General features: G+C 31.0%; 1 protein-coding gene across 1 annotated transcript in view; it reads right to left on the minus strand.

The window, feature by feature from the left end:
- LOC134697795 (uncharacterized) overlaps positions 1-11,778 on the minus strand; it is a 70,714-nt gene extending 58,936 nt beyond the window's left edge. Inside the window, exons 1-2 of the mRNA XM_063560079.1 lie at positions 11,553-11,778; positions 2,647-2,980 (exon numbers count right to left, since the gene is read on the minus strand). Coding sequence (XP_063416149.1) covers positions 2,647-2,980; positions 11,553-11,601 — 383 coding nt within the window. The 5' untranslated portion in view covers positions 11,602-11,778. The remainder of the gene's footprint in view (positions 1-2,646; positions 2,981-11,552) is intronic.
- Between the last annotated feature and the right edge of the window lie 463 nt (positions 11,779-12,241).

The following is a 12,241-nucleotide window of genomic DNA, read 5'->3' on the forward strand; positions in this document are numbered from 1 at the left end:
AACCCAGGATAGTTTAAGAAAGTTATTAAAATTCTAAAAAATTTAACCACAGAGTGAATTTAATGTTTCCCTGCAGAAAAATCTAAGTCCATTTATAAGTAAAATACGGAAAAAAATGGAATTTTATTTTTACAAAATTAACTTCTGGATATTATCTTATGATCATAAACAAGCTTCTGTCCAAGTTTGGTACAAACCCAGGATAGTTGGAGAAAGTTATTAAAATTCTAAAAAATTTAACCACAGAGTGAATTTAATGTTTCCCCACAGAAAAAACTAAGTCCATTTATAAGTAAAATACGGAAAAAATGGAATTTTATTTTTACAAAATTTACTTCTGGATACTATCTTATGATCATAAACAAGCTTCTGTCAAAGTTTGGTAGAAATCCAGTATAGTTCAAGAAAGTTATTAAAATTTCAAAAACTTTAACCACAGAGTGAATATTTGTTGACGCCGCCGACGACGCCGACGCCGACGGAAAGTAGGATCGCTTAGTCTCGCTTTTTCGACTAAAGTCGAAGGCTCGACAAAAATGACCATATTATTGATATTCATGTCAACACTGAAGTTATTCTTTATGCGTGTGTTAAACTCTTGAATACTTATGGATTTTTAAACATCATTGTTCTAAAACTTTAAGTTGAAAAGTACTATAGAAATAGTTTCCTTGATTGATCAGTATATTGCAGAGTATTTTTTGTAGAAATCGTAATTTCCCAAAAGATTTAGCCGAAGAAATTTTTGGCAGTTAATTAGAATTCAAAATCTGTTTCGAAAAGTGCCGTTAGAAAGTCAGTTAGGTCTTAAAAATACTCGCTCCATTTAGAACACATTTAGCTTATGTGAGCAGGTACTCAATATCTTAGCGAATTGAATTTTACAATTTAGGCTTATTTCATTTCCTGAAATGGTTAAGAAAACTCTTGATCCATCATTTTCAATCCTACATAATTAAATATACTGTTACAGGAATAATTAAGAGTATGTGATGGATGAATGGATGATCCCGGTTCAATTAGTTCGTGCTTAATTACATCAATAAAATTAATTTCCTGGGGTATTCATTTCAGAATTATTCTTTAATATGTTGTCCAAGTATCTTGAAATTATGATTCGCTTTTATCCACAGGATACCAGAAATATTACCAGTACAAATCACAAAAATGCATTTACATGAGTAGTAAAATGTTGGCGTGGAAAACTGATTGAGTTTGGAATGTGTCAAGAGATTTGTTCTCTTATTCCCATGAAAGGCTGGTGCGTTCAGAAAGAATTTCTATTACGACGGACACAAAAGAAGAAAATGCAACTTTAGAATGCCTCGTATCTAAATGGTATTAAAGTAATAGGTATTTCAGTAATATAAAGTTGACAAATGAATCACTGACACATAAGAGAATTATATTTACTTTTCTGAAAAGAAGATTGATTTTAAAGTAAGATCAGTACTAGTTTTATATCAAATTTAATTGTAATTTACTTATAATAATTAACTAACAAATACCATATCTATCAATATCACAACCTCAATAACATGATTAAAAGTTTACATGATGTTTATAACAGAATTACAATTTTACGTAACGTTGTGAAAGAAAAATAACTTGATAGAATTTTGAGCATATAGCTCAGTTGATTCAAAATTCCTTAGATTATCTTCTGTTTCCGGATTACATTTATACAGTTGGCTCCATGCAAGAAAACGGTTAAATCAAGGATTTATGGAAGACTTTTTCGAGTTTATTACCAGAGATCACCTCATTTTTTTTAAATTATTTTCTATGTTACGTTCTATGAACTGTTGTTCGTCTGTATGTCTTATTTGTTTTAGCTATGGCGTTGTCAGTTTATTTTCGAATTATGAGTTTGATTGTCCCTTTGGGATCCTTTGCTTCTCTTTTCAATTTCTATGTGGTCGCAATTTTGACTTGGTTGTTAGCTGTAATGGATTGTATGTGTCCCATATAAACACAGACATATTGCATTTAATTTAGTCTTTTACCTGACTTAAATCTCGTTTTCCTCTCCTTCAACTGTCCTAACTTTTTAATTCGCTAATCAATTTTGTCATTTTATATAGTGGCTAGGACCACTAACTTCCTATCGCTGTAATGCACTTGTTAGTTTCCTTGGTTATCCCGTGATACCGGGGTCTTGATGCTCCATCCGTCACAAAAGGGAAATTATATTGACCTAGTGATCAGTCTATTATTTCTGATAATGTGAGTTTGAACTATGCTCGTGGCGTATATTTTCCTATTCACAGTTGGGGAAACATTTTAAAATGAGCATTTTTTTTTATATATTACAAACATAGTTGTCAAACAGCTGATTGCAAAGTTTCAATCCTGGTATCTATGATGAGTGTGTTGAATATGTGGAACGTGAAATATTTGTTTGAATAAATTGATTGTTTACAAGTTATATAGTTGTCTGTAAAGTTTAAATTGTCGATGTATTGTGTTTCGTTTTGTGTTTTTTGTTTTTCATCGTTTTGTTGGGTTGTAGACTTTTGTTGAAAATCTACCGATGACAAAATTTGTTCTATTTAAATCATTATCTTCATTCTTAATGGTAAAAGTGAACTAAAATTAAATACCATAATTGCAAACGAAAAAGTTGTAAAACATAGAAACATTTACCCTCCGTCGTCAAACTGTGCTATTCTGAATTTATTACTTTCTGGCGATATACATTTCCTTTCATGGTGTTTTTTAGTCATGGCACATTCTTCTTTTTTGTCTGATTTAGAAAATGGTGTGAATCTCCGACTTTTACGTGCACAATTAATTTCGTCTTTTTTATAAACAACACGCATATCAGATCCATTGACATATATCTCATGTTGTTCCTTCATCCTAGGATTATCTCTTATGTTAATCCACCAGGATCTAGTTATCCAAGGTCGTAGCTCACCGTCTATCCTTTCACTTTGTAGAAACTCGGGGAAATGACAAACGTCCAATTTGACACATCCTGAAAATGATTATAAAAACATGTATCACGAATAACAAAACTATCTTTCAAATTAATTTTTAATTATATTCTAATAACGGTGCAAAATCCATTTATTCAAAAGGGGTATTCAAGTATCTACGAATGGAAAAATTAACAAGAACCAGACCAGGTGTCATCAAGGATCCTACAAACTATAATGCGTAAAAATACTTTGAAGTGCTATTTAACTTAGATGTGTTCAATTATCTTTTTTCAAATCTGTTAAATCCGTGAATAAATATTCATCGAAGGAAAACGGATTCATGATTTATCAGATACAGATTAAGGAATTTTTAAATACTTTTTTTTAAAGTTTAGAAACTATTTTCATTTAACATAAACTTAAAAATAGCCATGGGTTAGTTTTAATATTCTATAATGAATTTGAAGCTCAGTTTGCATTTGTTGAGACTTGAGGAAAGACATATAAAAAATTCTATAAATGTGGCAATGATGCTAACAATACTCATATTTATCATTGACTATCATAAACAATTTCTTTTCTCTTTCAGAACAACTGGTATGACTCTGATTGAATTGGAGATCCTATTGGATTTAACCTTCAAATCCGTGTTATGTTCTGTTAGTTCAGTCAAAACATATTTTAATGTTCACAACCTGTATAAACGGATGAGACACAAATGAAACAACTTAGTCTTCTCCAGCTAACATAACATAATTATCCACATGACCTTGTTATATTCTCTCCCCCAGCTTGCTATCATTTTTGCGTTGTGTATACTATTTTACAGTATTTGTTTTTGTTTTAACATTGACGCTTCGGAACTTTTCTATCTTGTTACATTATTCAGTGTTCAGTCGTAAGGAATGCTTAAAAAAGTAATTAACAAATACGACTTTTTCTTTTCCAGACATCATAAGAGAAAGACGAAATTGATTTTGAAACCCGATTCATGTTCACCTATTGTAAACTGTGAGTTTTGAGAATAGAGAACCGAAGAATAACATCAATTTTGATAAATGTCCTGCGTGATTATATTTCTATTTTCCTAACTGTGAATCTGCACTAAAAATACCAATATAAAACTCCTTCGGTGGTTTCTACAAAATTTGGTTACAACAAGTCTAATAAGTTAGAAGGAGTTTTCATCTAACCATTGCGTGACTAATTCTGATTATCTATCGAACAGTATGCGTGTAGAGTTATAATCGTAAGATTTTTGTTAGACTAAAAGATATTGAAATATAAATATTTCTCTTCTTTTTGGTTTAACTTATGTTTTTCTTATATAATCGTTCTCTAAAGGCTACAAAGCTAGACTAAAAGACGTCCAGAACAATTTGTATTTTAACATATTCTATAATTTGTAAAGTATCGTAGATGAAATGAGTTGGTTAAGTCTTATTTGATTAGCTCTAATATGATCAGGCTAATTTAATTGTGCTCCACCGTCGTTGACGTTTCTAATACAATTTGTAGACAGTTTCTGTCTTAGAACGAGCAATTGGACTGAAACGCGCTTAATGGGCGAGCAGCATTGTTTATAATTGATGTTGACGCTTATACAAAGTGAATTAGACCAAATGTGATTTATTGGTAACTTATGGTATCTTTTTTCTAAGAAGATATTATACTATCGATATAATGTATAGGCTCAAAGAATGAAGTTTTATGCTAAAGGCTTTGTAAACAAAATATGACATTAAATTTCAGTCAATCAATGTAAAGGGAACTAATTAGATTTCTTCATGTTAAGCATTGCTGTAAATCTATCTTGTATAACATTTCCTTAATTTTGAAGACAGTCTATAGGAATATAGATCTGGTTGTAGTTGGTTACCATAGAGGAAATGAAGCAAAAGTGCCCTCTTGATAATCATAAAAGCGTTTGCTCTATATCTTTTTCGATTATGATAGTCTTTGTATGTTGTTTGAAGTTTCTTTTATGTACTGGTTATTTCTTTAAAAAGGGTTTTGATATGGCATCGTCAGTTCGTTTTCAATCTATGAGTTTGGTTAGCCTTTGTGTATCTTTCATCTCTCTTTTTCTATAAATAGATAAGGTCGATCAAAAGCACAATTATCCTATGTATGGACAACGATGGAAAGATACAGAATTGGTCAGAAGTACATATTTCCCCGATTTCCGCCGAGGAAGGTATCACATGTTTTTTTTAGTGCGTGCTATAAGCTATTCCGTGGCAATACTACCAATATAACATAAGGTGTGGGTTGATTGCCAATCAGACAACTATCCAACAGAGACCAAATGTGCAGATGTCGGCAACTACAGAATACACGTACAGTCTTCAAAAATATGAAAACCCCATCCCACTTAGTAAGCTATGTGATGTCCCGAAAGGTGAAAATTAAAATGAAAACATAACGGCTTGATTTATGACAAAAATAAACAAAAGCCAAATATGACAAATACTAAGCAACAACAACTACGGTATTACAGGCTGCATACATGCTTTCCAATACCAAATATATATTTAAATGATATATAGAAGGCAATAAAAAAACAATAGACAGACAAAAAACTGCCTTCTACCATCCATGGATGTTTCAAAAAGAATATACCATATTACTTAGGTATTGGTATAAGAGGTGCAGTGCTATATATACCTTTCATTTCAGTTTTGTTTGTAATATTACGTTCATAAATTATGCTTTCTAACTGTTTTGGGACCTAATAGGTTGAATGTTAACAACACAAATATCTTTGGCTTACGAAACGTTTGATCTCAAACTTACTTGACTAAGTTTATCCAGAAACAACTAACGTTCACATTAAGATTATTTTGATATGATTCCTTTTGCCTTGTATTATTTAGATTTTTACACTTTATTTTGTTAATTAATGTGTTGTTGCGAGTATATGGATTAAAACGAGATTTAATTGCACCAATTATTGAAATTTCTTGATCAAATTACTTTGAAATGTTTAACTTAGGTTAGGTGGTTGAAAGTGTACAAATAATACAAGATGATAAATGGCCCAAGATGGCAAAAGAATATTTTCTTCATAAAGCAAAAATCATAGTTCATATCTGATTTCTCTCTAGGGATAGGAAGTCTGGTCTTAAATGAAATTGCATCGGATAATAACAAAACGAATTATTGTTTAAATACAAATTAACCATGAATCGCGTGTCAATAAATAAATGCAATTGACTTCAATTTGCCACCAATAGTACAAATAAAAATCAGTTTAAATAAATTCCGCAGAGGTTAAAAATAGCACATTTTCTGCTTAATTTGTAAATAGTTTTATACATCCGAGCACCATTCGTCAAATTAGGTTACTTTAACATCTATATATTTCGAAGCAGAAGCCATTAGGGGTTAGAGGTTACAGCAATTTAAATTGTCTTCAGGGAACTGTTAGAAACAGCTTATAGCAATAAAGATTGTAATTATATTATCTAAAATGTAATCATGGTAATTGTTTTATGATTAATGGTAGATGTTCATGAACAAATAGAGTTTATATGACTTGTTTATCAGAATAAAATACAAGGGTTGAAATTAACAATAATAAGTACATTTTTAGAATTAAAAAAACATAAAACATAATTGATTATCTGTTAGTTTGGTGAGGTCGGGTCGGAAATGTTTCACAAAATAATGAATATTGTGGCCGAAATCCTAACATTTTATGTATCACCGATTTCAAACCGATCTTCGAAAAAAAGAGATAATGGAAAAAAAAGTTAGACGAAAGATACCAAAGGGATTCAAACTAAACACAGAGCATCACAAACGTCATTAAAAGCTGTTGGTGATCTCATGTGCTCTGGTAAAATTATTTGATCTTGCTTCACGGATTGGTTTAACGTCTTTGAAAGTTGGCGCAATGCTTGAAATCAACGTCTGAAAAACGAAACTCCAATAGATTTGATAACTTATCGGTATTACTTTCGCCTACGTCACTATAGATGCTTAGTCTTAACAGACATAGATTTATAATTGCGGCAATTTATTTTTCGCGATTTTTTTGTTGCCGTGAAGTATTGATATAAGGGAGATCCAATTGGTGCATGTTTGTGTTATATGTTTTACTTGCGAAAGTTGCGACAGTAAATCGCACGCAAAAAAAAGTTGGTTAACAATATTTCAAGGAACACTATCTATGTATGGTAAGGAGAATAGCTGCTATATCTTGTTCAACCTGGATGTGAAGACAATATAACAACTTATCATATGAAAAAAAGTTAGTGTTAAAAGGAGCATAGTCGGTTCCCATGCAAATTTAACTGGTTTTACACACAATGCATAGTAATTAAAAACAATGTCGCAATTAACTTGTAAATGACATTGAATCCGTAAAAGATTCATTATAATACTAGTAACTGGTCCACCTGAGGAATAAGAAACTGATTTTTTTAGATTTCATTAATTATGATAATATTCAAATATAGTGACATATAAACTTAATACCAAAACATTCTAGTGTATTTCCTTCAGGTGAAGAACTAGAGAATAAAAGACTTGCACTGAGAAATATCGTACAAAGAACAGAATTAATTCTACTTTTGTAACCTAGATCCTGATATAAAAATTGTTGGATAAAATTGAGTACAAATGTCAAGTACAATCTTTATGACAGAAACTTGATGCAGTTGTCTTATATGGTTAACCAGGAGTATAGGCTAGCTAAACAATTTGCTTAATTTATCTACAAGAAACGGGAGTTATTTCATATAAGGTTAATATTAATGCTATTACCAGTGTGTCGTTTAATTGGAGGTGATACACTGGGACTATATAGTTGTTATGTGTAAACTTCTCCATCCCTTAAATAATTTTTACAAAACATAACTGACGACTAAATCAATAAGGCCATAAGTTTTCTCCTTTGAATTGTGTTACATTTGTGATATAGGGCCTTATAAAACTGACTATGCGGTATGAGCTTTGCTCATTGTTAAAGACATTACAGTGACCTATTTGTGTTTGATGTGTTTTCCTCGGTTGTTGTTTGTAACCTGGATTTGTTTCCTCGCTATCGATTATGACTTTTTGAACACCGGTATATTACTGTTGTCTTTATCTATAATTGTAAATATTTGTGTAATGTTGTCTCTCGTAGAGAGTTGTCTCATTTGCATCATATCACGTCTTCTTTTTTTGTAGCAGTAACTTATGAGGTCTCACTTTGAATTCTGCCATTCTTTGTCCGAAAACAGAATACGAATTTTCTTATTCTAAACATTTGAACTCTTCAGATTTTATTTTCATTTGTAACAACGTTACCTAACATCTAGAAAACGTGTTCGTACTTTCAGGTTAATCCAAATACAAAACTTTTACTAAAAATTATTAAAAAATATTGTTTCCTGTACCAAGTCAGAAATATGACAATTGTAGTCCATTCGTTTGGTGTGTTTTATCTTTTGATTTTGTCATTTGATAAGAAACTTTCCGTTTAGAATTTTCCTCGGAGTTCAGTATTTTTGTGATTTTTCTTTGTTCCAACGCAAACCTTCACGTATCTCCTGAAATATTCTGAGACCAAATTTGATTTCCAAAACCCAAAATATAAAGCTGTTACAAAGTCTCTATTTTATATGTATTGACGTCACAAGCTGTTTGTTTGTGTGTATGTGCGTGCCAGGGGTTACACTTGAAAAAAGATTACTTATATATAATCAATCACCACTGTTAATATAAGCCTTTCCTATCTCTTTAGATGATTATTAATTATGTGGTCATTTTTATAAATTTTCTGTTTACAAAATTTTGATTTTTTTCGAAAATTTAAGGATTTTCTTATCCCAGGCATAAATTACCTTAGCCGTATTTGGCATAACTTTTGAGAATTTTGGATCCTCAATGCTCTTCCACTTTATACTTGTTTGGCTTTATAACTATTTTGATATAAGCGTCATTGATGAATCTTATGTAGACGAAACGCGCGTTTGGCGTGCTAAATTATAATTATGGTTCCTTTAAAAACTTTTCACACCACTAGGTCGATTCCACTGCTGGTGGACGATTCGTCTCCGTGGGTATCACCAGCTCAGTAGTCAGCACTTCAGTGTTGTCATGAATATCAGTTATATGGTAATTTTTATCAATGTTCTGTTTACAAAAATTCGAATTTTTCGAATAACTAAGGATTTTCTTATCCCAGGAATAGATAACCTTTGTCGTATTTGGCACAACTTTGGGGAATTTTGAATCCTCAGTGCTCTTCAACTTTGAACTTGTTTGGCTTTATAACTATTATGATATGAGCGTCACTGATGAGTCTTATGTAGACGAAACGAGCGTCTGACGTACTAAATTATAATCCTGGTATCTTTGATAACTTTTTTGATTCTCACAAGAAAAATAAAAGTAGTTAAAGTTTAAAAAAAAATAATACCAGTTCCTGATCAAAGTATTATCATCTGGATCTTGAGTCTTGCAATATTGACAATTGTAAATTTTAGCGACCTGATTCCTGGAAATTCCAGAAGATGCCTGGTGTTTTATTATAAGACAAAATACTCAGAAACATCTAAACAAAATCATAAATCAAGTTAATTCTCCTGTTAAAGATTATTGTTACTTTTTACGTGTATTCTTTGAAATGACTGTCAGGGCATTTAGAATAGCGAGTATTTAAATTATTGAACAATATGATTTCCAGTACACAAGTCTTAAATTTTTAACTATATAAAAATTGGATGAATAATGAATTCATAAATAAAACAGGTGAAGTGAAAATTGCTCAATACAATATTTAATGCTTAAACAAAATGGAAGCCTACTGATTTCAATAATTTCTAAAAAAAAAAATATATATATATATTCAAAAAAAAATAATATATAAATGATTCATATGATCAAGCATCAAATTAAATATATAATAGATAAAAGCGAACACTGTCAAAAAAAATCAGAACCAAACGAAAAATCGCTGACAAAATTCAACTTTAAATGGAAATAGTCATCAAAGCTAAACATCAAAACTGGATATGTTTCATGGTCAAGAGTACTAGTCATTTTCAAAACGTCGGATTTCTTTGGATGAATGACGAATAACGGAAAAATCTAACAATGTTTGAATTTTCGTTTATGGCAGTATCAAAGAAATACAATTTCAATTTATTGTTCAATCCATGTGGCCTTCCAAACTTTTTTCCTACGTTTATAAATATTTAATTACCGAGGTTGGTTATTTAACTGCCATGATATATTTCTGTTGATGAACGAGGTGTAGGGTATGCAAAATTAACTCCTTTTATGAACGAATGGGGATGCCGACATTGTACATGTATTTTCCTGCTGGTTTTGATCTCATATTTTAGTCATTTAATCATTTTAACCTCTGAAGGTGACAAGCAAATAAATATATATATCCAAAAACGAACGTATTTGAGTGAGTGACTTTATTCGTTTTCGTTTTTTTCTTTTCGATAAATTAATAATTTTGTTAGTGTGTGTGTGTGTGTGTGTATGCGTGGAAAGGGGAGACGGGTTATAAAAATATAAAATGATTGAAACTACAATTAAATCAGGATAATAACGTAGGGCTGAACTTTTCACTTTTATCAATTTAAATACATATATATTGAAAAGAAGCAATAGGAAGCAACATAAAAGAGGGGCAAAAGATTCCAGAGGGACAGTCAAACTCATAGATCAAAATTAACTGACAACGCCATGACTTATAAATTAAAAGACAAACAGTCAAATAGAAGTACACAAGACACAACATAGAAAACTAAAGATTAAGCAACACCCCCCCCCCCCCCCCCAAGAAAAACAAAAAAAACTTGGGGTGAATTCAGGTTCTTCGGAAGGGTAGGATGATTCTGCTCCACATGTGGCACCCGTCGTGTTGGTCATGTTATAACAAACCCGATAAATAGTCTAATGTCGGTAAGTCACATAAAATACGTTCAAAACGTAGGCTTCAGAACTTTAAATTATCTTAGTATTAACACTCATGACAATTTACACTGTTATAGGAGAGGCAGACAAATATAACAATCAATATTGAACAAGATAGAAAGGGAAAATATAACCCAATTATTGAATTTGTTATGTAAAAGTACATTTGACCTTTTGGCAAAAAATATACTATCACAGCAATTCCGAGTTTTTTAAGTGAAATTTTCCAAATTATTCAAAACTTGTACATTACAAAGACAGCTGACCTTTCATCTTATCTTCTCTAGGGTTTACACTATTGTAATTTGGTATAAACTTCTGTCGTAATCTTGTTACTTCGTCATTATGACACATAAATAAATAATGAATTTGATTACCAATGCAATTATAAATACGTAAAGTACAAAGTAATCTTTCTTTTTTTAATATTATACCATAGATAAAAGAAAGTTCCATAAAAAAATGCATGCATACTATTTGAAAAGACTCGATTTTAAATGTTTAAATCTGGTTCAAAGAGCTTACTTTTAAATACGTAGAAATTTAGAAAAATAAAATATATACGCACACGTTTACATAAGCCTTTTAATTTTCCTAACTGGACATGCAGATGTCTCGAAACAATGTCAAATATTTAAAATAGTTTTCATCTACAAACTAGTAAGATAAATGTAAGAAGACGAAAAGTATAAAATAACTCACCTATGATGCCACAGAAAACCAGAACTTTCCACAGTATAACAGTTGTCATCTTCTTAATGTTGTAATTTTCACAAGGCAGTTCACAATATACAAAGTCCACATTTCTAAATTTTTACTATTGCATTCTACTGCAGTAAGATCTTCATCGAATTAGACAAAATGTTTTCGAAAAGGATTTATTCAGAGATTTATTCATACTATGTTCCGTGCGCAGATAATCAACATAGTAAACGGGACTACTCATGTAAAAAAAAAAATCCGAGTTATTACAACGTCACAATGCACCTGACGTCCTCATTGATGCCTAGGTTAAACAGTCTAATTAGAACAGCGTGTGGTGATTTAGTAAATCTCTGCCCTTAAGAATCGATTGGTTTCTAAGAACCTTCTGTTCAAATATACCTGTAACAAAAAGACAATGATTATTATTTTTGATGATATTTCCCAGTCATTCTCCTATACTCTATTTCATAGATGATAATGTTTGAGTCTCTTTAGCAAACCTACTTTTGTCTTTAAGTAAACATATTGAACGTTAAGAACCAACGCATGACGGCCTCAATTACGGAATGTGTATTGGTAAATTCTGCCTTAATAGATAAACACAATAGCAGTTAGAATTAAAAACACAATCCATTTTAAAAGTTTAATGTAAAAGTTTTTAATTCATCTGAAAATTACTTGAAAAG

This window comes from Mytilus trossulus, chromosome 14 (assembly GCF_036588685.1).
Source record: "Mytilus trossulus isolate FHL-02 chromosome 14, PNRI_Mtr1.1.1.hap1, whole genome shotgun sequence".
NCBI lineage: Eukaryota > Metazoa > Mollusca > Bivalvia > Mytilida > Mytilidae > Mytilus > Mytilus trossulus.